The sequence below is a fragment of the Enhydra lutris genome, unplaced genomic scaffold (genome assembly GCF_002288905.1).
Source record: "Enhydra lutris kenyoni isolate GAN:26980312 unplaced genomic scaffold, ASM228890v2 scaffoldscaffold9, whole genome shotgun sequence".
NCBI classification, from domain to species: domain Eukaryota; kingdom Metazoa; phylum Chordata; class Mammalia; order Carnivora; family Mustelidae; genus Enhydra; species Enhydra lutris.
This window is the reverse complement of record NW_019154093.1, coordinates 52,206,992-52,232,923: the sequence shown is the minus strand read 5'-3', so window position 1 is coordinate 52,232,923 and position 25,932 is coordinate 52,206,992. Positions and strand designations below refer to the sequence as shown.

At 36.1% G+C, this 25,932-nt stretch overlaps 1 protein-coding gene across 1 annotated transcript in view; it reads left to right on the top strand.

Moving 5' to 3' along the window:
- Positions 1-25,210, top strand: part of LOC111143380 (collagen type XXIV alpha 1 chain) — a 388,577-nt gene extending 363,367 nt beyond the window's left edge. The window contains exons 56-60 of the mRNA XM_022497083.1: positions 10,843-10,908; positions 11,529-11,697; positions 19,156-19,265; positions 22,118-22,333; positions 25,064-25,210. Of these exons, the coding sequence (XP_022352791.1) occupies positions 10,843-10,908; positions 11,529-11,697; positions 19,156-19,265; positions 22,118-22,333; positions 25,064-25,210 (708 nt within the window). The remainder of the gene's footprint in view (positions 1-10,842; positions 10,909-11,528; positions 11,698-19,155; positions 19,266-22,117; positions 22,334-25,063) is intronic.
- Positions 25,211-25,932: the final 722 nt, after the last annotated feature.

The following is a 25,932-nucleotide window of genomic DNA, read 5'->3' as shown; positions in this document are numbered from 1 at the left end:
TAGATAAATTTAATAAATTTTAGTTTCTTTATTTCCTTCTTTTCTTTTGTCTTCCTTCTTGGTCAGTATGAAAGCTGGTTCCTTATAATATCTTTCTGGGATTTGCACAGTCTATTGTAGGAAGTGGCAGTGTAACCCTGAGAAGAAGACTTGTAGAGCAGAAGTCTAAAAGTCAGCGAAAAAATACCTATATGTTTTTCCTAAGCTCAACTTATGGTCATACCTTCTTTGAAATTCTTCTTAATTCCTTCTCATCACACTGCAAGGTAGAACTGATCACTTCCCCTTCATATTGGTAATTATTTTCATGCCAGTATCTTTCCATTATGCGATTATAAACTCTATAAAGGTGGAAGCTATTTTTTTTTAATTTCTCTTCCATTTAAGCCATTAATAAGTGTCTGTTGGGTGAATGAATAAATGAGTCCAAAAAACAAGTTGCATCTCTTGGAAAATTTCAGTGGGAATCCTCCAAGATAAAATATTTCACTTGGAGGGAGATAATGTCTAGAAGGGAATAGGATCATAGGATCATAGATTTAGAGAAACACAGTCTCTTAGTAATTTATTTAGCAATTATTTGAGACTGACTTGTGACTCATTAGTTAGTGATTCCTTAGACCAGTTTATTGAGTCTTAAAAAAAAAAAAAAAAAGCATTTGACAAAATACAGCATCTTTTCCTGATTAAAACTCTCCAAACTATAGGGATCGAGGGAACATACCTCAATATCATAAAAGCCATCTATGAAAAGCCCACAGCAAATATTATTCTCAATGGGGAAAAACTGAGAGCTTTTCCCTTAAGGTCAGGAACACAACAAGTTTGCCCACTCTCACCATTATTGTTCAACATAGTGCTAGAAGTCCTAGCCTCAGCAGTCAGAAAACAAAGAGAAATAAAAGGCATTCAGACTGGCAAAGAAGAAGTCAAACTCTCTCTCTTCAGAGATGGCATGATACTTCATGTGGAAAACCCAAAAGATTCCACCCCCAAGTTAGTAGAACTCATATAGCAGTTCAGCAACTTGGCAGGTTATGAAATCAATGCACAGAAATCAGTTGCATTTCTATACATGAATAATGTAACTAAAGAAAGAGAAATTAAGGGATGCCTGGGTGGCTCAGTTGGTTAAGCCACTGCCTTTGGCTCAGGTCATGATCCCAGAGTCCTGGGATCTAATCCCATCTCGGGCTTCCCCTGCTTTGCGAGGAGCCTGCTTCTCCCTCTCCCTCTGCCTCTCCACCTGCTTGTGCTCTCTCTCTTTCTCTATCAATTAAATAAATAAAATCTTTAAAAAAAAAAAAAAGAAAGAGAAATTAAGGAATCAGTTCCATTTACAACAGCTCCAAAAACCATAAGATACACAGGAATAAACCTAGCCAAAGAAGTAAAGGATCTATGCTCTAGAAATTAAAGAACACTTATGAAAGGAATTGAGGAAGAGACAAAGAGATGGAAAAACATTCCGTACTCATGGATTGGAACAGTTTAGTGAGTCTTATTCAGAATTCTTTTGAAATGAGATGAAATGAAATAGAATAGAAAAAATATGGGAAGTGACTGCTTGATGGGTACAAGGTTTCTTTTAGAGGTGATGGAAATGTTCCAACATTAAGTAGTGGTAATGGCTACACAACATAGTGAATTACTAAAAGCAACTGAATTTTATGCTTTAAAAATGGTTAAAATGGTAGATTTTATGTTACATGAGTTTTATCTCAATAAAAAAGGCAAAAAAATTAAGCAAAATTCGTATATCAGTCCTAGTAAGAGTAAATATGGTTTTGTAAAACTATTCAGTTCCATGTATGTATTGTTGTGTGAATCTTATCATGAAGTAAAAATATATTTCTTGCTATGGGTCAAGATAAGTTTAAAAACCTCAAATCCAGTTTAACTCCCCTCTTTTTAAAGACCTATGAAAGTAAAGATGTACCCAAGTTTCTAAAGAAGAATAGCTCAAAAGTATTTCAGGAAAAGGAATATATATTGATGGTGTTTTTGAGTTTGAGGTTATTATCACAGCAATGACCAGACTTCAGTGCACATGGTAGAATATTTAGAAACTAACAAATCTTCAACAGGACGCTAAAGTTAACTAAAAATGATTGGTGGGGAGGAGGGAAGAACAAGAGGAATATGTGTGTTGGTGTGGGGGGTGGAAACAGTAATCATTAAAAATAATTAAATGAGATAAGGAGTATTCAACTGATTTCCTCCAATTAGTGGGTCTGCTGTGAAACCTGGATTGGTGAATACAGAGGCTGCAGCTGCTGGGATGGCCTGGTTCCCTAGGACAAGAAGTTACTTCCACTGTGGAGTGGGGCATGACCTGAAATAAGTTCTTATCCCATAAAGTTTACCCTATCCAGTGATCTTTTTTTTTCTTTTTTTTTTTTAAGATTTTACTTATTTATTGGACAGACAAATATCAGAAGTAGGCAGAGAGGCAGGCAGAGAGAGAGGAGGAAGCAGGATCCCCACAGAGCAGAGAGCCCGATGTGGGGCTCTTTCCTAGGACCCTGGGATCATGACCTGAGCTGAAGGCAGAGGCTTTAACCCACCGAGCCACCCAGGCGCCCCTGAGTTAAGATCCAGTGATCTTAAGACTTCAGAAACCTTTTAAAAATTATACTGCTCCTCAAAATACTAGAGTGCTCAGACTAACTCTACATTTTATTCAAATAAGTTGGGAGAGAATTATGAAGATTTCATTCCCCCAAGGTATAATGAATTCTAATTCCTCTCAGTGCCAACAACCTGATTACTTCTTATTCTTTATATTCTATTTTATGTGCATATTTTTATAAACTTTAAGTGATTTACATGTGAGAAAATGTTTTCTCTAACAAGAGCACATGGAGGGAGCTTATGCTTTTACATTCCTTCACTGCAACTAATGAGAGTTTTACACTCAGATGTGGGCACTTAGATGTTGCTGAATGACTTCCCCCAGCAAATCCTCTTAATAGTCTCTCTGAGCCTGTCCAGGGGAAGACTATCCTTGAGAAAACATTGAATGCCTACTATGTGCCAGGCATGACCTAGGCTTTGGGACTTCATTGGGAATTATACAAATATGTGTATTGCCAAGAAAATTTATGAGTGACCAATTGTTACAACATTTCTTTTTAATGCTTATTGGCGGGGGGAGCCTTTTTCATTGAGCTGACATTTAAAATTGCTGGTACCTTACTATGCATTAAGTAACATACTCTACACTATTAATCTGCTAAAAGTCATTGTATTCTTCACTGCCACCCATTCACAGAAAATTTTAAAAATAGTCATTTTACTTAAGAATATTCATCTAAGACCTCTGTTGATGGGTGTTAAAGTTGTTTCTCATCTTTTACTATTACAAACAGTACCAATGCCCAGTCCCTTTGCTTATCTTTTTTGCAGAATATCCATAGGACTAATTCCCAGCAGTGGGATAGTTAAGTGTAAGGGATAATGAACATATTTACTTATTTATTATTGTTATTAATTTTGGTAAAATATACATAAATTTATCGTTTTAACCATTTTAAGCATCCAGTTCAGTGGCATTAAGTATCTTCACATGTTGTGCAACCATCTCCACCATCCATCCCCAGAACTTATTTGCTCTTTCAAAACTGAAGCTTTGTGCCCATTAAACAGTAATTTCCCATCCCTCCCTTCCCCAGTACCTGGCAACTACCATTCCACTTTCTGTCTCTATTAATTTGACTACTCCAGGAACGTCATGTATGTGACAGTCATACAGTATTTGTCCTTTTATGAATGGCTTATTTCACTTAGCATAATGTCTTCAAGATTCATACACATTGCAGTGTGTGTCAGAATTTCTTTACTTGTTAAGGCTGAATAATATTCCATTGTATTTATATATACCACATCTGGTATATCTAAGTGGACATTTGAGTTGCTTCCATTTTTTGGATATTGTGAATAATGCTGCTATGAACGTAGGTGTATAGATATCTGTTTGAGTCTTTCCTTTCGATTTATTTTGGTACATACCCAGAAATGCATTGCTGGAGCATATAGTGAGTCTATGTTTTATTTTTTGAGGCACTGCTATACTGTTTTTTATAGTAGCTGCACACTTACACATTCCCACCAGCACTGCACAGGGTTCCAATTTCTCCACATCCCCGCCAACACTTTTTATATTCTAGTTTGTTTGTTTGCTTGTTTGTTTGTTTTTTATAACACCCATCCTAATGAGTGTGAAGTGGTATCTACTCGTGGTTTTGATTTGCATTTCCTTAATGATTAGTGAGGTTGAACATCTTTTCATGTGTTCATTGAGTTATATAGCTTCTTTGGGAAAATGTCTATTCAAGTCCTTTGTCCATTTTTGAATTGGGTTGCTTGTTTGTTGTTCTTAGATTGTAGGAGTTCATTATATATTGTGGATAGTAATCCCTTATCCAATATATGACATAAATATTTCCTCCCATTCCATGGGTTGCCTTTTCACTCTGTCAGTTGTGTCCTTTGCACAGTTTTTAGTTCTGATGTAGTCTAATTTGTCTGTATTTTCTTGCCTTGCTTTTACTGTCATATCCAAGAAACCATTACCAAAGCCAATGTAATGAAGTTTTTCCACTATTTTTATCTAAGAGGTTTATAGGTTTAGTCCTTATATTTAAGTCTGTGATTTATTTGAGTTTATTTTGATGTATAATGTGAGGTAACTGTCTACATTTGTTTTTTGCATGTGGATATCAGATTTTCCCAGCACTATTTGTTGAAGACTGTTCTTTCCCAATTGAAGGGTCTTGACACCTTGGTCAAAAATCATTTGACTATATGTGTGAGAGTCTACTTCTGGACTATATTCTACTCAATTGGTCTATGTCTACCTTTATTATAGTACCACACTGTTTTGATTACTGTAGCTATGTAGTAAATTTTGAAATTGAAGTATGAAGCCTTCAATTCTGTTCTTCTTTTTAAGAATTATTTTGGCTATTTGGAATCTATATTCTCTTTTATATTTGTCTTTATAGCTATGGTTAGCAGTGCTTTTTATTTCTTCATCTGGTTTCAAGTTTCTACCTAATAGACTTCAATTTCAGTTTAAAGGGTTCCCTTTATTATCTTTCTTTTTTTAATTTAATTTTATTTTTTCAGTGTTCCAGGATTCATTGTGAATGCACCACACACAGTGCTCCATGCAATACATGCCCTCCTTAATACCCACCACCAGGCTCACCCATCCCCCCTCCCCTCCAAAACCCTCATTTTGTTTCTCAGAGTCCACATTTTCTCATGCTTCGTCTCCCCCTCCAATTTTCCCCAATTCACTTTTCCTTTCTTTCTCCTAATGTCCTCCATGTTATTCCTTATGCTTCACAAGAAAGTGAAACCATATGATAATAGACTTTCTCTGCTTGACTTATTTCACTCAGCATAATCTCCTCCAGTCCCATCCATGTTGATACAAAAGTTGGGTATTCATCCCTTCTGATGGAGGTGTAATATTCCATTGTATATATGGACCGTATCTTCTGTATCCATTCGTCTATGTAGGGCATCTTGGCTCTTATGTACCTCAGTGTTCAGAGCAGCAAAGGCCACAATCGCCAAACTGTGGAAAGAACCAGGATTCCCTTTTTTATCTTTCTAGGGAAGGTTTGCTAATGATAAATTCTCTTAGTTTTTGTTTATCTAGGAATGTCTTAATTTTTCCTTCATTTTCAAAGGATAGTTTTGTTGGATATAGAATTCTTGGTTGACAGTCTTTTACTTTCAGCACTCTGTGTCATCCTACTGCCTTCTTGCCTTTATGATTTTTTATGGAAATTTAGCTGTGAATCTCATTGAAGATCTCTTGGGTCTAATGAGTCTTCTCTCTTTCTGCTCTCAAGATTCTCTGTTTTCCTTTGCTTTCAACAGTTTGATTATGATGTGTCTGGGGAGTTCACTGACCTTCTTGGATTTGTAGGTTAATGTTTCTCATCAAATGTTCAGCTATTCCTTTTTTTTTTAAATTGAGGTATAATTGATAACACTGTATTAGTTTCAGGTGGTTTAGGTTCCTTCCATTTCTTGTCTATTGTAAATAATGCTGCAGTGAATATAGGGATCATATATGTCTTCAAATTAGCATTTTTTTATTCTTCAGATACATACCCAGAATTGGACTAGCTGGGTCATTTAGTAATTCTATTAATTTATTCTTGTTTGTGTTCCTTAAGTTTCAGAGCCTCTGTTTATTTTTTTCATCTTTTATCTTTATACTCTTCTGACTTGAAAATCTCAATATACCTGTCTTCAGGTTCATTGATTCTTCTGTTACTGAAATCTACTGTTGAGCCTCTCTAGTAAATTTTCATTTCATTGTTTGTACCTTCCAACTGCAGAATTTCTATTTGGTTCTTTTCCATAATTTCTATTTTTTTTTCAATTGATATTCTTTATTTGTGAGAGGTCTTTTTTCATATTTTCCTTTAGTTCTATAGAAGTAGTTTCCTTTAGTTTTTTGAACATATCTAAAATAAGTAATAAACATCTTTGTCTACTAAATACAACATTTGGGCTCCCTCAGGAGAAGTTTCTGTCTATTGACTGCATTTTTGCTTGCTTATGATCCATACTTTAATGTTTATTTGCATGTCTTTGTTGTGGTGGTGGTTGAAAATTATACATTGTAAATAATGTAATGTAGCATTTCTAGAAATAAAATGGGTTTATTTTTGTTGCTATTTGTTTAGTGACTTTTCTGAATATTATAACGTCTGTATTCTTCAACATGTGTGACCATTAAAGTCTACTCAACTACCTTAGTGGCCAACTAACAATTGGAATGAGATTTCCTTAAATGGCAGAATCAGTAAATCTCCCAGTTTTTACCAAATGTCTCTGTGTATGTTGGAGCACCTCTTCATTGTTCAGCCAATTGAACACTATAACTTAGCTTTAACTTCCTGATTTCAGAGACTGAAAGCCAGAGGAGAGAACTTAGGGCCTTCTAGATATACTCTAAGCATGTGTAGAACCCTACATATGCACATGGACTTCTAGATTTCCAGAAATATGTCAAAGCTTTTCAGAGTCTCTGTGGACATGCTATTCTCTACCTTTTTCTTGTAAGCTTTTTGTTAGCTTATTGTTTGCCCAACTGTTTTCCAATGCTCCAGACAGCCACAAAGTTAATTCCCTCTAAATGTTTTTGAAAAATGCTCCCAGGGAAAAGGTGTTTTGTATTGGATGAGCTGTGAGTCAGATAAAATAAAGACAGCTTTGCAAGTAGTGTCTTCCAGGGAACCACCAAACAAGTCAGATAATGGTAATTCACTGGAAATGACTCTGAAGCAACTCCCGACTCCATCCTGTTCCCCTGTGGCTGTGACTTCTTATTTTTCCTGTAATTATGTGCTGTTGTTTTTTAGCTACTACAGAAGTGAAAAAGAGGACATGGGGAAAAAAGGAAGAAAGAAAGGAAGACATGGGAGTAGGGCAAACTAAATTACATGAAGCTCACTGCCTTCCCAAGATTCAGCTATTTTTCTTAAATAAATGCTCCTCACATTGCTGCAAGCATTTTGTTAATTTCCATAATCCTGAAAAACTTCATCCTGACATTTTTTCCAGTTTTCTCATTGCTTTTATAGGAGAGAAAATTCTGGAAGGTCATTACTCTGCTGTTTTTTCTGTCTCCTAAATACTCTAGTGTTGAGTATATAGATTTTAATAATCTGTGTGATGAAATAGAAGAACATATAGAAGAACACTTCTGCTGCATACTGAAGTATAGTGTTTGCCTCAAATAAAAGCATTTGTGCAATTGTTTCGGTTAGAAACTGAACTAGCTGCTCTTTTCATAGAACACCATATTTATGTGACAGACTAACAGTGTTATACAGATATGAGTATTTGGCAGATATTTCCTTAAACATGAATTAAGTGAACCTCTCATGTCAACAAAACTACTGACAGAAGTTGATCCCAATGATAAGTCTTAAACTTTCAAGCAAAAATAAAAATTTGGGAAAACTTGTATCTACAACTCTGTTCGATAGCTGTCCAGTACTTATATTTTTCTTATGAGATTGGCGATGATGTTAACAAATATAATTGTGTGGTATTAAAAATGAAATGTGCCCAAATTTAGAAGAGCTGCATAACTCCATAAATCAATATTTTTTAGATAAACAGTGCATGTTGTTAACAAAATCATGGATGCATAGAAGATTCTTCCACAGTTTAAGATAGACCAATAGATTTTAATATAAAAAGCACAAAAAGTTCATAGATTTGATTTCACATTTCACATTTCAACTAACCCTTAAGAAACTATCATTTATCAAGTTTTGCTATGAAAGAAGAATATCCACAATTATCTGAAAAGGCTACTAAAAGAATCCTATTTCTTCTCAAGGTGGTGGAATGTGCCATCTTGAGTATCTGCTAGTTCCTCTTCCTCGTCTTCTACCCCTCCCCCTATTCGCCAGGGCATGCTCTCTCTCAAATAAAAAAAAAATAAAATATTTTCATAAAATAAAATAAAAGAATTCTATTTCCAACTGTGTATCTCTTTAAGGCCAGATTTTCTTCACACATTTCAACTAAAATAACATATCATAACAGACCGAATACTGAAAGAAATATGACAGTTTAGCTATCTTCTATCAATCCAGACATTAAAGATATGTACAAATGTGTAAAACAGTGCCATTCTTCTCATACTTTTTTTTGTTTTTGGAAAATACAGTTATGTTTCATTAAAATATTACATTAACATATGGGTTATTTTAAAGCAGTTAACACAAATAGTTTTAAAATTTGTGTTTCGGGGCGCCTGGGTGGCTCAGTGGGTTAAAGCCTCTGCCTTTGGGGCGCCTGGGTGGCTCAGTGGGTTAAGCCGCCGCCTTTGGCTCAGGTCATGATCTCAGGGTCCTGGGATCGAGTCCCGCATCAGGCTCTCTGCTCAGCAGGGAGCCTGCTTCCCTCTCTCTCTCTCTCTGCCTGCCTCTCTGTCTACTTGTGATCTCTGTCTACTTGTGATCTCTGTCAAATAAATAAATAAAATCTTTAAAAAAAAAAAAAAAAGCCTCTGCCTTTGGCTCAGGTCATGATCCCAGGGTCCTGGTATTGAGCCCTGCATTGGGCTCTCCCCTCAGTGGGGAGCCTGCTTCCTCCTCTCTCTCTGTGTCTGCCTCTCTGCCTACTTGTGATCTCTCTCTCTGTCAAATAAATAAATAAAATCTCTAAAAATAAAATAAAATTTGTGTTTGAATTTCTACTATGATAAAAACCAAAAGTTATAACTCATCTGAATAAAAGTTCTTTAAGGCCCTTAATAATATTTAAAAGGGCAAAAAGGTCTTGAACTGAAGAGTTTGAGAATTGCTTATGCTAGTTTTTCTAAGATCAAAGTCTTAATCACAAACCAACTGGAAAATATAAAGGTGGCTACTATTCAGTATTTAATTCAGTTGCCCATGTTTAGTGCCAATATTTTTATGTGACCCATGCCCCAAATCTGCTCATCCACGCAGGCATGATGGTTGGAATTACTTTGCACAGAACCAGAAAGGCTGATCCTTTCTGTTTTGTGAATAGACCACGCTTCTCCATCTGATAGCTTTTGTGCAAGGCTATTACTCTGCCTGGAAAGCTCTCGCACCCACTCTCTTCACAGTTCTTACTTAGTCTTCAGATCTCAAATCAAATGTCACTATCTCAGAGAAAACTTCCCTGACCTATTCCTTCCAAAACTCTTCTCCAGATTTCACTAAAACCCCCTAGTCTCTTTAATGAGTCCAAGCACATTTTTTCTTTCATTAGCACGTATCACAATTTGTTAATTATGTAGTTTTAGGATTTGACTAGTGCCTTTGTCTCCCTTAAACTTCAGCTTCACAAGGGCAGTTTTCTTTGAGCTTACTGTTTTGTCCTCAATATGTATCACAGTGTTTGCCAGTATATATATACATATATATATACAGAATGATTCAATTATTTTCCAATATGAAAACCACATGTTCAGGCAAGGAAGAGTGAATTTTACTGATTGTCCCATCATTTTAAATAGTTTTTCAAATTACAAGTCATGAGTTAGGAGAGATCTGTTGAAAACAGTTTTTATTGTATGGCCCTCCAAGTAAAAAGATATCTTAGCAACACAATTATTCTGAAAGAAATTAGATTGCTTGATTTGTTGACACAGACGCCATTTCACAGAACTTTCTCCCAACTCATGCTTCTTAGTTTCCAAGCTTTTTAAAAAATAAAATACAAAAAAGACTTTTACTAATGGTTATGGTGAGGCTTTCTCTAAAAACATCTTTTATTAAATACAGGAGGAGATTGGTTTCATGCTGTATTATTTCTTTTGGGACTAATGGTGCATTTTCCAACTTCATAAATTGTTTTTAAGACCGCAAAAGTATCAGATTAGACGAATGTGGTGACTACCTCAGGACAGTAGTATTTTATTATATTTTTCTTCCAAGAATGTAACTGTTATAAATTACTACAGTTATTTATTCTTCACTTTACAATTTATTAACTGAGGGGGTCATATTTTATTCTTCTGCCATTTGAGTAACTTTTGTGTGTGTTTTTATGTAGCAGTGACAAAGTTTTTCATTTGAGGGCTCTAGACTTTGGTCCTGTTTTAATTAGGAGACTTTTGAGATTTGGATGAAGGCAGCATATTGTCCTTTCAGCTATCCAGGCAAAATTTGCAAGATCTGTCTAACCGTAAGAGTTACAAATGGCCTTCAGATAATAAGTCTAGTATACTTTAATAGCACTGCTTTCAGAATTTACAGCCCTTACTGTAGAGTACTCAGTGTTGATGTTACTGCTAATCTCAAATGGTTTTGTTTTACACAGAAACAAATGGATATCAATGCTGCTATTCAAGCCTTGATTGAATCACATACTGCCCTACAGATGGAGGTAATATATCTGGCTTTATTTACATTGGCACTCTCAAAATACAAATTAAACAGAAAGTTTTTTCTGAGTCCAAAATGTGGCTCTATCTCAAAGATTGTACTTAAAACAGATTGAACAAAGTAGGCATTTTTTAATAAACAGAAATATATGCATGGGATTTTTTTAAGGAAACCATTTAAAACAAAAATGTAATACATTTAAGGAATTTTTTAATAAGGAATTAGATACTGTAGGAGAAAATAGTTAAATGAAACCTAGCCACCTCTTAAAATAGGATCTAGCATTGTTACTCATTTTTCTCATTTAAACTCTATTCAATATAATTTTCTTTAAAACATTATACTATACCAGGCATAGTAATTGTTTAGTTTTATGTTAGCTTGCAAACTAGGCCATTAGAGTAAATTTAATCTCTTATTTAGGGTCAAGATTAATAAAATATACACATAGGCCTGTATTTACATATAAACCGTTCTTTACACCCCTCTTCCAACTCATTGCATACAACAAGGATACATTTTTCTTCTGCCTTGGTCCATGTTGATCATGAGGATTACATACGTACTGGTGATGGTTTCCCTATGCTTTTTTGCTGATTGATTCCTTTGATGACTTGGCAGAGCTACCAGAATACCGAAGTGACTTTAATTGACTACAGTGCAGAGATATTCAAAACCCTGAACTACCTTAGCAATTTACTGCACAGCATCAAGAACCCTCTTGGCACCCGAGATAACCCAGCACAAATCTGTAAAGATTTGCTTAACTGTGAACACAAAGTATCAGATGGTAAGTTCTTGGCTTTTTTTTTTTTTTTCAAACTCTGATGTCCTATTTCATCCTTTCAGTGCATTTGAGATTTAGAGTGTATTCATTTAGAATCATAATCATTTTGATAAAAACCTTGTAGAACGCATTTTAGTGTTTTCAAAAAACAAATACTCTTAGAGGGACATAATTCTGAAGTCAGAGTATCCTTTTCTGAGGGCTCATTAACAATGTCTTCTACACAGCCTTATTGATCCCCAATGTTTCCTACTCCACAATAACTATATCACTTGCTTACCCTTTGTGCTTGGAACATATCATACTCATCTTAAAAATTAAAATAGGAAGGACTGACCTTTGGGGTTAACAGGAGTACATGTGAGGTCTACCAGAAGTGGTAACATGAAAAAAAATATGGTAGAACCCCTGCCACCACACCTCCTGAATTTATGGTTTTTACACAAAACGGAAATTAAATGCATCATTGCAGAGTCACTGAGTAGGAAGGTGGTTTGGTTTTCTTGGATTTTTTTTGTCCCTACACAGATAGCCCAAAATCCATTAACCAGAGGTGCAAAAATGAATTTAGAGTAGAAGCATCAAGGAAAAGTTTTAAAGCAAGTAGAACAGCTATAATTATCTAATGATAAGTAAGGGAACCCTCTCTGCTACAATACATCATTTAATTTTAATTTCTATTGGGTCTGAGGTCAGCTGCACATTCAATATTAGTAGTTAGAGTTTTTTGCTAAAAATTCTATTCCCAACAGAGTAACATATACGCTGATTTGGGGGGAAAAAATCATGTTATATCCTTCTGTAGGGTGAATAGTAGTCCGTATTTTCTTTAACTTACATACATATATACCACATAACACACACACTCTCTCTCATATGTTCTTGCCCAAGAACACATACTTCTACTAGAAGTGCAAAGAAAATATTTATATTAATACAATGCTTAACTTCTATAGATATTTCTTGCTCTAGATTACCACAAAAACTAAACTAATATTTATAGTTACAGTTGGCTATAGTAATTCTAAGTTTGATTCTTTCCCATATTTGAAGGCATAAAACTGAGATTCTATAGAATTGAAAGGAACAAAGACATTTTAAGACATACAAATGACTGAAATCTAATTCAAGGTCTTCCTTCCTTGTAAGAAAAATAGCTAAGTGGTATGGATTGCAAGGTATCAGAAAGGTTTTAATGCCCAAAAGTATTTTCATCACTAGGAGACAGGAAATGTTATAGAAAAAACACAAAACAGCAGGGAAGGGGGATACAATAGAGAGTAGAGTGAGAGTAATTTTAAATATAGCAGTTAGATAAGGCATGTCTGAGAACATGGCATTTGAGAAATGTCAAAAGGAGGAAAGAGGACAAGCAACAGGAAATCTAGGGAAAGAGCTTTCAGGGCAGAAAAAACACCAACAAATGCCCTGAGAGTGAGTGTCTTTAGTGTGTTCTAGGAGTCACAAGAAGGCCAGTGTGACTAAAAAAGAGTGCATAAGGGGAAAGTGGTAGAAAATGAAGCCAGAAAGATACCCAAAACACAGACTATATAGGATCTTCTGAACTACACAGATGACTCCAGCTTTTGTTTTGAATAAGGTGGGAAGCCATTAGAAGTTTTTCAGGCAAAGAAATGATATGATTCTACTTACATTTTTAAAATATTACTCTGGCTAATATATTACAAATAATAATGGAGACAAGAGTAAAAGAAGCCACTGAGAAGGCTGTTGAAAAAATCCAGGTAAGAGATGATGATGGGGGGCGCCTGGGTGGCTCAGTGGGTTAAGCCGCTGCCTTCGGCTCGGGTCATGATCTCGGAGTCCTGGGATCGAGCCCCGCGTCGGGCTCTCTGCTCTCTCGGGGAGCCTGCTTCCTCCTCTCTCTCTGCCTGCCTCTCTGCCTGCTTGTGATCTCTCTGTCAAATAAATAAATAAAATCTTTAAAAAAAAAAAAATTTTTTTTTTTTAAAAATTAAAAAAAAAAAAAAAGAGATGATGATGGGTTGATCTACAGTTGGTAGCAGAGGAAGTTATAAGAAATGAGCAAGTCTTTGGCTATATTTTAAAGTACCTATTCTCCTGAAGCTGTTTCAAAAAATTGGAGCAGAAGGGAAACTTCCAGACTCTTTTTATGAAGCCAGCATTACCCTGATTCCCAAACCAGACAAAGACCCCACCAAAAATGAGAATTTCAGACCAATATCCCTGATGAATATGGATGCTAAGTTTCTCAACAAGATCCTAGCAAATAATATCCAACAGCACATTAAAAAGATTATCCACCATGACCAGGTGGGATTCATCCCTGGGTTTCAAGGATGGTTCAACATTCACAAATCAACGTGATAGAACAAATCAGTAAAAGAAGAGAGAAGAACCACATGGTCCTCTCAACTGATGCAGAAAAAGCATTTGACAAAATCCAGCATCTGTTCCTGATTAAAACGCTTCAAAGTATAGAGATAGAGGGAACATTCTTGAACTTCATAAAATCTATCTATGAAAAACCCACAGCAAATATCATCCTTAATGGGAAAAAGCTCACAGCCTTCTCGTTGAGATCAGGAACACGATAAGGATGCCCACTCTCACCACTCTTTTTCAACATAGTATTAGAAGTCCTAGCAACAGCAATCAGACAACAAAGAGAAATAAAATGTATCCAAATTGCAATGAAGAAGTCAAACTCTATCTCTTCGTATATGACATGATACTTTCTTTGGAAAACCCAAAAGACTACCCCCAAACTATTAGAACTCATACAGCAATTCAGTAATGTGGCAGGATACAAAGTCAGTGTACAGAAATCAGTTGCTTTCTTATACACTAACAATGAAAACACAGAAAGGGAAATTAGAGAATCTATTCAATTTACTATAACACCAAGAATCATATGATACCTAGGAATAAACCTAACCAAAGAGGTAAAGGATCTGTACTCGAGAAACTACAGAACACTAATGAAAGAAATTGAAGAAGACACAAAAAGATGGAAGACCATTCCATGCTCATGAATTGGAAGAATAAACATTATTAAAATGTCTGTACTGCAAAGAGCCAGCAGTTTTTGATGATAATTAGATATAGGTTAAGAGAGAAATAGATGGATAGAGGATGACTCTAACACAGATTTTGACTAACAGATGGAAGTGTGAGTTCCTGTGTAGAGATGGAGAAGCAAGTTTTAGAGAAAAGATCAGGAGTTCAGTTTCAGATACAATTCATTTGAGATGTCTGTTAAGTATCAAGTAAGAATGTCCAGGAGGTAGGAGGCTGTTAAAGAGAGAGATCCTGGCTAGGGGTAAGAATTATGAATTCACTTGCATATAAATAGCATCCAATGCCTTATGACTGCTTAAGACTCCCTAAAGAGTAGGTGGAGAAAGAAAAATGAAGAAGTCTAAACAGCATGTCTTAGGGCTCTTCAATGTTTAGAAATCAGGGAAATGAGGAGGAACTAGCAAAGAAAGCTAAGAAGAAGCTATACGTGATAGGAAGAAAACTAGATGCATGTGGAGTGAAGAAAATATTTGCCTGAGGAGGAAGAGTTCGATGGGGTCCTTGTTGGATAAAGTTAAGACTTAGTGAAGCTACTGGATTTAGTAGCATTAAGTTTTATGATGACCTTCACAAGAGGAGTTTAGGAGAATGGTAATGGGGACACCTGGGTGGCTCAGTGGGTTAGAGCCTCTGTCTTCAGCTGAGGTCATGATCCCAAGTCCTGGGATCGAGTCCCGCATTGGGCTCTCTGCTCAGCAGGGAGCCTGCTACCCTCCCTCCTCTACCCCCCGCCTGCCTCTCTGCCTACTTATGATCTGTCTGCCAAATAAATAAATAAAATCTTAAAAATAAAAAAGAAGAATGGTAGGTATCAGATTTTAAAAGAAAATTGTAGAGCCAGAGGGTGTCCACTTCAGTGATGAAGCAGGTAATTCAAGTTGCCTGGCTAAATTGTTTTTTAAGTTACAAGCATCAAATAGGTAACAGAATACTGAGAACATTTCAAGTCAACATTTCAAAGAAGACAGTGGAGAGATGAACACACTTAGAGCTGCTCTTGCCCTACTTGTGTTCACAAACTAAATACGGCTTTTGGTGGCTTCATGGGGCTAAGAGTCAAAAGTTAGCATCTGTGGTCCACTGAGTGTGGGGATTTAGGCTTTCAAAGGGCTCCATTCTAAGAGCAAACATAAACTGGAAGAAAAGAGACATTCATATAGATTGTAGCCTAGCTTCACATTCATGAAGATAGCTCAGAATCTAAAGCTTTGAACTTGGACTAAGATGGTTCCAGATGGATAGAACCCCCACCCCATTTTGACGGAAACAAAAGTCTTCTATAAAATATATCATCATCCTAGGGCTCAAAATACTTCTACAAATTATTTCTCAAACACAGTGCCCAGCACACAATCAATGGTAATGAGGCATACTGGTTGATAAAACACCAAAAATGAGAACTGACAGAAACAGTAAACAGAATTAGACTTAAAAGAAAAATAAGAGAGGAAGAATTTGAAACTGAAGGTATAATAGGCAAGGTAAGCCCTATATAGGAGCACAGCGTATTCACAATTGTAACAAGGAAGGCAGAATATATGGGCGCAAGTTCAAATAGGTAAATAGATGTAATAGTGGGAAGTTATAGAAGTTCCTTTCAGATGGCTTTGGATGGCTCAGTGAAATTGAAAGGTTATCGGTCAAGAATAAAATGAAGGAATAGGTATAATAAAGTTGAGGGAAGAAGAAAAGAAAAGGTTTTAAATAATCAACTGGGAGAGTGACAGAGGGAAACATAGTGTCATTTTCTGGAAACCTTATGAACATTTGAATTTAAAGTGAGTTTTTCTTCAGCCACATTTAGCTGTATAAATTCAGGCACAGATCAGGCACAAAATTGGACTTCTATAAGGTTAGGACTTTATAAGACAAGTTCATTGAAGTGAGGCAGGGCAGGGATATTAAGTCTTCAAAGAAGTAATTATAGTAAAGGACTCAGGGTTTTTACTTGGGTAGGAAGGGAATTGAACATATGATCCTAATACGATGAGGGATGATGAAAAAAGTGGTAGTATCAATGGATATCCTCTGATGGGAAGGAAGAGTTTATTAGATAGACTCAGGACACCAGAGTGAATGAGCCTAAAAGAGAAGGAGTGAGATTATGACATAACTCTAGTTGTAGGTGATAGATAAAAAAAGGCCAGGATACGGCCTGGGAAGTGAATGGGGCAGTCGGGAGAGCAGGGGAAGGATATGAGAACTTTGGCAGAAGAGTTCAGGGAACTGAGAGGCCAGGGTATGGGAAGTGCTAGCCATGAGAATTTAAAATCATCAAGAATTGGCTAATACATAGATTTTCTGAAAGTCATAGGCATCCAATGCTAAAATCTTCAAAGAAAGTGGATGACTTGGGGCACCTGGGTGGCTCAGTAGGTTAAGCCTCTGCCTTTGGCTCAGGTCATGGTCTCAGGGTCCTGGGATCGAGCCCCACATCAGGCTCTCTGCTCAGCAGGGAGTCTGCTTTCTCCTCTCCCTCTGCCCGCCTCTCTGCCTATTTGTGACCTCTCTCTCTGTGTCAAATAAATAAATAAAAATCTAAAAAAAGAAAGAAAGAAAGGATGACTGCAATGGGAAGGGGTAATGGAGGACATAATATAATGACACTAATTTTACCAAAGAGTTGTTTTAGAGAAAAAATAGAGAATGGAGGTGGCAATGAAGAGCAAGAAAGACACCTTCTGTACTACAAGTACGATGCTAATAAAGGCTGTGGCAGAGCTTGAAAGGACTGCAAGGGAAGCATTGTCCTCATGGGAGACCTAGTTTTAGGTTAGAACATTTAGGCCTGCAAAAGATATATTATGGTATAGTGCGTTATTAATAGCTCAGTATATCCTGAAAACAATTACAAAGTCCTTACCAGGTCACCATTGTACAACATAATGCTTGAATTCAAAGAATTCTACCCTATAAAACAACGGGAGTATGCTTGATAGAAAACTTTTTATAAGGAATTTATTAGCTTATTTTATTAATAAAATAAATTTATTATTTATTATAATAGAAGGGGAAACTATCTTGGAAGAGAAGAGGTAGTAGTGAAGATAATGTTTTTACACCCACTAGATAATATTGGAAGCCTACATTAGATCCTGGTAAAAAAATCTGGTACTCATTTCTATAAACTTTACAAATTGTCCAAAATTCTAAGGGAAGGGGACAAAAAGGGACCAGAGGATCAGATTTCTTTTGCCCCTTTCTTCCATATCACAAGAGATCAGTGGTTCTTCAAGTGTCCCTGGACCAGAATGAGATTCTGTTGAAATACAGATTCTCAAGCCCCAACTTAATGAATCAGCAACTCTGGGGATGGGGCCCAGCTATCTGTATTTTAACAGATGGTTCTAATGCCACCAAAATTTGAAAACACTGCAGGAGAGGACAGTCCCTACTTTTGGAGCCACCAACTCAACAAGTATTTGTTTTGAAGGATTAGTAGAATAGTAGAGGAAAGAAGAGTTGAGGATGTTTTGGAAGTCTAAAATAATGGGCCAGAGAGGAAGCCCAGCATGAGGTAGAAGAATCTTTCTAATTAGTAAGGATTTCTAAGGGTAAGGATGGAATGGACAAGGATAGAAATGACATTTGCCAACTACTGTTTGACTGTCTTGCCTTTTTAATGCAAAAAAGCAGTGCTATCTCATTAAAAAATTCTTAGTCTTTGCTTTTAGAATAAGGTGCTACTTCAATATTCTGGGCTTGTTATTCCAGAATTAAGATACTAGATCAACACTTTTTCAGCCTGAGTATTTCCTGTAGGCTGACTAAGACTCCATTTGATTCTGCTGGGCATTTGGTGAAGACAAAGTTTGGTAGGCTTACACTGGCTGTAGGGATTTCAGTTTTTCTTGCTTAGAAATCTGATGAAGAAAGCCCAAAAGTGATAACCATTTAATTGTACATTTTCTTTCTGTGGAAACAAAGGATGTTTTATTATTTTTATTCCAATTATTGTGAAGATATTATTTACCTCAGGGAGATTGATGTTGTTTCTGTATATTTATTTTTAAACTCTATAATGACATAGAACAGAAGTGTACAAGTATACCACATCAACTGCAACTTTTCTATTAACTATGTAACTTTAGACAGTTCCCTTTAAGATGATGAGCTCATCTGTGGAAAGAAGCAATAAATTCAACCATTATATCATTTTTTTGTTGAAATCCTTAAATTGATAGGTATACGAAAAATACACTATTTTTGGTATCAATTTTACATTACGTTTGCTGCTTTCATTCATGGACTGAATGTAAATATCTTTATAATCTTCTAAGTTTTTTTACAGTTAAAACTGTAAAAATATATGTTTAAAGTATGATAATTTGTAATGATGGTTCAAATATGTTTTAGTATATAATTTAAATATTTTTATGTTTTATAATAAATTAATAGGAAAATACTGGATTGATCCAAATCTCGGATGCCCTTCAGATGCCATTGAGGTTTTCTGCAATTTCAGTGCTGGTGGTCAGACATGTTTATCTCCTGTTTCTGTAGCAAAGGTATGTACTGAATTATAGAATATATGCCTATACTTGCCCAGTATCAGTGAGCATGATTTTTAAAAATGTCACTTTAAATAATTATGATTTTTATGAAATCATAATAATAAATAAAATAATAAAATAAAATCATGGAAGTAAGATATCCTTCTCTACCATATATTAGAAAGAAATTTTTTTGTTTGTTTTTAAAAAAAAATTCTAAGAGGGGCACCTGGGTGGCTCACTGGGTTAAAGCTCAGGTCATGATCTCAGGGTCCTGGGATCGAGCCCCACATCGGGCTCTCTGCTCAGCAGGGAGCCTGCTTTCTCCTCTCTGCCTCCCTCTCTGCCTACTTATGATCTCTCTCTCTCTCTCTCTCTCTGTTAGATAAATAAATAAATAAATAAATAAATATTTTTTAAAAATTAAAATAAAATAAAAATAAAAAATAATTCTAGGAGAATCTTGATATTTTGGTTGTGTATTTTATGATTGGCATGTCATGGCTTATTCTACTGATTATGCTTTTTTAATTTCCTTTTAAAAACGTTGTGGGAGGGCACGCCTGGGTGGCTCAGTCAGTTGAGCAGCTGACTCTTGGTTTGGGCCCAGGTTGTGATATCAAGGAGTCTGCGTGAGATTCTCTCTCCCTCTTCCCCTCCCTGCCCCCCCAGTCCCTCCCAATTCATGCTCTCTCTAAAACAAAAAATGTGCAACATATGTTTTTATGCATATACATACCTTAGAAAATCCCCCAAACAGCTGCAATGTTTGTAATTAGTAACCAGTTACCTAAAGGTTTTCTGAAAATCACATCATTAGAAGAGGAATTTTACCACAAAGCTTGCTATTTTTGATGATTTGGCACAAAGAACCTCCCTTCAATGGATGTTTAAACATCCATTGAATATTTTTTAAAACTCCTTTCAAGTATAATAACATGAATGAAAGTTAGTTTGGTATGATACTGGAATTATAACAAGCATTTATGAAACCTATAGCTTAGCTCTACCTATAAAATCCTGAAGAAATCAAAAGTGCATTTCTTTCTTTTTCTGGCTAAACCAGTTTGGTATTGTTACCAAGGACTTACTTCTCATCAACAAAGAACTGATAGACCTGCCCCTTATATATTTGGTCCATCATAAAGAGGCAGCAGCTAAAATGTGCAGTCTATTAATCTCTCTAGCTCTTTATTGTTTCACTGGCCTTTTATAAAATATCCCTCTTCATTAAGGGTGTTTCACGAGTTCATCACAGTAGCATTCACCATTATTATTCTCAAACCACAGGCAGGAAAGAGTCTTCCATCCCTAGGGAATGAGTGTTCTTCTCATGAAGATCAGCATGATAGTCTTACTTCCAAAATATCTGTATGAACATCCTCATTCCCCTGGATTCGGCCCAGGATTTTTATTCGGATTATCATAGAAGACAGATGAGGACCAGGAGGCGTGTACAAAGGAGATAGTAACAGTGAAGTTGTTGCACTCCAATTCCTTCCTTCACTGAATCAACTCTCCCATCTCTCTTATCCATAAACTCAACCTAAGAAAGACCGGGCAGGTAGTGGAAAGAATGGTAGGCTTGGAATCAGGGACCTGGGTTCTAGCCTCTACCCCTCTACTAATCTGGCAAATGATGCTCTGAGCCACCAAATATCCTACTCTGTGCCAGGCACTGTGTTGGGTAAGTGACATTTGGCCCCTTAAACCCTTACAACAATCCTGCCGTGTCAGTGTCATACTGCACTTCACCAACAAAGACACTAAGGCTCAGAAAGATTAGTTTACAAGTTTGTGATTCTCAGCTGTAAAACAAAGGAACCTGAACTACTTAAATTCTAATGTTCTTTATGATGATCCTTCCATGTTTTCATCTTCATTGACCTTCTTTTGCCTTTCTTCTCTTTTCCTTTTACTTTTTTGGTGCCTGTCTTTTTTTTTTTTTTTTTTCCCCCCCTCTGATACCTCATAACTGACATTTTTCTAATTTTATGTTTGGAAATCAATATAAATTCCTTGTTGAAATCACTTTCATTCACTTATGTTATAACTATACACCTGCTTGAAGAATAAATAAATTAATAGAAATGTCAAAAGCTATAGAAAAATCTACTTCCTTTTCCAAGCCTAGGAAATCTTTAGTCAGACCTCCTTGCTCCAATTTTGCCCTGTATTGTTGACTTTATTATCAGTACTTGTTCATGCCTTCATTCATTTCAATAAACATTTATTGATGACTCCATTCTATGGCTGGAACTACATTAGGGGCTGGTAACACAAAGAATAAGATTCTATCCTTGTCTTTAAAGGTTCTCATAGTTAAAATTTCTCAACAAGGTATTATTACAACTTGTAACCTATCTTTGGAAACTCAAAAAAAGATCTTCAAAGTAAATTATAGGCAATTTCAGATTTTTGTGGAAGAAATTATTAAAGAATTAATCAACAACAAATAATGCATTTTAGATAACATGAAAATTACCTCGCTTTTTTTGGTCATGTCTAGTAGCCTCGTGGTATGCTGAAGCCAGCTCATACAGACTCAGGAGACCCTATTGTTAACACCCCTTTCCAACTCCGTGTTCAGTGATACCACCATGATTGCCTGAAGTCAGCCATGGTAGGAGTGGTTACACCATAGAAACTGGAAAATGCTGTAAATCAGCGATTACCGCCCCCACCCCACTCCACCCAGCAAGAGCCAGTGGTTAAGCATTTATCAGCATACTGTTGACTGGCACTTAAATGCCAAGGAAAAGGGCTTTCTCAGGTCTTCATTTCAAGGACTTTCCTCAGGTTCCCCCAAATTATAAGTTGTTCAATTGCCACATCTTATAACTTGTATATTATTTCTATGACATTAGTTGGAGTTTGGAGTTGGAAAAGTCCAGATGAACTTCCTTCACTTACTGAGCTCAGAAGCCACCCATATCATCACCATTCACTGTCTAAACACACCAGTGTGGACAAGTGCTCAGCCAAATGGCTCGGGATTATCTATTGGCTTCAAGGGATGGAATGGCCAGATTTTTGAAGAAAACACTCTACTTGAACCTAAGGTGCTTTCTGATGACTGCAAGGTAAGGGATGGCAACTTTTAGAATTGTTCAATATAGCTAACATAAAACTGAAAAAGCCATAAAATTAAAATAATGGGGATAAGACTTTAATTGCAAACTGAAGATCCAGAAGGTAATAAGTTTTAAGGTGCCCTATTTGTAATAACATTATATTTTTCAGAATCAATTGTTTGCTTGTATCATATCTTGTCTACTTCTGTCACACCCACTGGTCATCCATAGATTTTTATATGCAAAACAGATGTTAATACATAAACCTAATTCTTATTGCTCGTATGAAATATCTATATTACTCCTGCATGGGTAGAAAGAGCATATAAATAAATAGATTTATTTTGTATATTCCCCTACTGTAATTCTACATCTCATTATATATGGAAGACAGGTTATAGAGGCAAGTCTGTTGTATTTCATTTTGTCAGTCCCTATACCTGAAACCAAATACGGGCAGAATTGCAGATTGACTGGCCCTACCAATCCATTTTTGAATCATAGCCCATTTTTCTTTTACAATTAAACAACTAATATTATTAAAAAATCTATAATTTTAAAATGTTTTGGTATAAAGCAGGTGTCAGCAAACTACATTTCACAGACTAAATCCAGCCCACCACTTTTTTTTTTTAATATTTTATTTATTTATTTGACAGAGATGACAAGCAGGCAGAGAGGCAGGCAGAGAGAGAGGGCGAAGCAGGCTCCCTGCTGAGCAGATAGCTGGATGTGGGGCTCGATCCCAGGACCCTGGAATCATGACCTGAGCCGAAGGCAGAGGCTTTTAACCAACAGAGCCACCCAGGTGCCCCGCCCACCACTTGTTTTTGTTAATAAATGTTATTAGAACATAGCCACTCTCATTTGTTTACTTAGTATCTATGGCTGTTGTCACACAGGGATGACAGAGTTAAATAAATGTGAGACTGTGGCTCACAAAACCTAAGACATTTATTATCTAGCACTTTACAGAAGAGTTTCCCAACCCTGTTATAAAGAGCATCCACATCACATGCATTTCATTAATGACTTCAAGTAGCTTGGTTTCCTGCTCTTGTGCACCATGAAGCCCATGATTTAACATCTCTTACCATTTCCAGGGAACTCTATTTTTTCACAACATTTTAATTTCAGACAAATAGTGCTTGAGTATTTGAAAACTGAGAGGCAAACAGAGATATACGGCTCATTCTCTAAAAGCAAAGAGATCAATATTATCAACAAACTCACTTGAATTTTATAATTTTTTCCGGAAACTTTCAGTGAGTCACTACTATCTCTGAGATACAATGTAAACTTATCCGCTCTTTGTTTAGTGCTTAAAATAGTCCGGCCCCAACCTTTCTAGCTTGGGCTTTCGGTGGCTGTTAGCCCTAAAGTATGGTGAAACTGATCTATTAATAATAATAACAATAATAATATCAACAATAATCCCTACTATTAATCACTGGGACCTTATTATATAGCAGTTACTCTGTATTACATACATTATTTTATTTAATTATAACAACTTTATAAAGAAGTTTCATTTGATAGGTAAGAAAATGAAGAAACAGAAAGGTTAAATAACTTGCTCAAGGTCATGTAGCTAAGTAGTGGAGAGCAAGAAATAAACCCTAGGTGGGTATAACTCCAAAGTCCATGCCACACTATACTACTTAACTGAAATCTCATTTAATCCTCACAACTGTGTGAGGTAAGTGTTTATTTTTCAAATTTTATATATAAAGAGAATGGTGGTACCTGGATTTCTATCAAAATCTGCTCTTCATCCCCATGCTAGGCTTACTTTTGCAATCATCTACTTTTCCAACAGGTTTTTGTATGTTTGTTTTTACTCGTGTCATTATCTTTCTCTGAAATGCCTTCTCTACCTCTCTAACCAAGTGGAAGTACTAGGCATACTTGAAGGCCCATTTTAAATTCTGAAATCTGAATTCATGAGGCTTTCCCTGAGTACTTCAGTTGTAAATGAGAAATTTAGCGTTCACTGTCTACATTATTTATACTGTACTCACCAAATGTTGTCTTGTGTTATGTCTATGTTCATGTTTCCCCTCTCCAACTAGATTTATAAGCTGCTACTATTCAAAAGCCAGAGCTGATTTATTCATCTTCATATTTCCCAAGGACTGTTAGAAAATAGAGGATTACATCTTACTCAGCTGTGCCACTTGTACTTAGTATTCAATAAATATTGCTTAAAAGACTTAACAAGTTAACCTAATGGTGTCTTACAGACACACACACACACACACACCAAGCTGATGACTAGTAAATGAAATTTATAACTTAAATAATCACTGAGTTTTCTTCACATTTTAAAATTTATATCATGAGGGACGCCTGGGTGGCTCAGTTGGTTGGGCAGCTGCCTTCGGAGAACAGATGGGTGTTACTCATATTAGGAATAGTACAGCCTTTTAATTCATACCTGGTCCAGTGATCTACAGACAACAGAAGCAGAAGCCTAGCCTTAGTCCCTGGGACTGAAAACTCAGAACACACATTGCCATTTGGAGAAAAGAATGAACCCATGTTTTCAATTAGTCATAGTGAGTGTTAGCATTAAACACTTACTCTATGCCAGCATTTACTTTGTTCTAGGGACTTCCTATTCATTATCTCTAATCCTTAAACTAAATCTTCATTGTCTGAGAGTGAAGGGCATTGTCTGCTGAGAACGACTTCTGATGACACAATTATATATCAAAGCATTTTGTTCTTGTTTTACAGATTCAAGATGGCAGCTGGCATAAGGCAAAATTCCTTTTTCACACCCAGGACCCTAATCAGCTTCCAGTCATTGAAGTACAAAAACTTCCTCATCTCAAAACCGAAAGGAAGTACTACATTGAAAGCAGTTCTGTATGCTTTCTCTAAGGTTTCTGAATTAGTTCAGAATTCGTGCTGTTGGCCAGGTAATTGTTGCAGAGGGAAAAATATAGACAGAGAGATATTATCATTGTGAAATGCATGGAATAAAGCATTGGCTAAATCTTAAAGAATCTCAGGAAGAAAAGATTTCCTCCGAAGAAGGAGAAAAGGCATTTTTAAAGGACTATAATTGATAAAGTATTTAATTCTTTAAAAAATTGTATTGATCTGAGCTTTCTTAGAGAATTCCCTAGAACTGAAAATTTATAAACATGGAATTCTTCAGGGTAGCCTCTATTTTTTTGACTGAGAGCAAAGTACCCATTAGACAGCTGGAGATGCAGAGCACTATGGAGCAATACTGGCTAATGCTTCCACATGTGTGATGCTTCTGTCTAAAAATCACAAGCCACAGTCCAACATGTCTTATTTTCCCAAACACTAAGTTGTATTCAGGTCCCCAGTGGGCATATACATCTTAGCCAGTGGTACACTACCTCTTACGTGTTGCCTTTTTATGTTGCTTGGTGCTCTTCCTAAAACAAGGTGCTTGTGGCTTTCATAGACTATTTTATTTCTTTTTTCGTCTTTGTCATTCTTTAAGAGTGTATGTACTGGTTACATCAAGATATGTTTTGGTTGTTAGTACTTTATTTTAATTTGTTCAGTTACATGCTTAATAACAAGTAAAACTTTATTTATGTGAAGTCCTTGTTCTATTTTAAAAT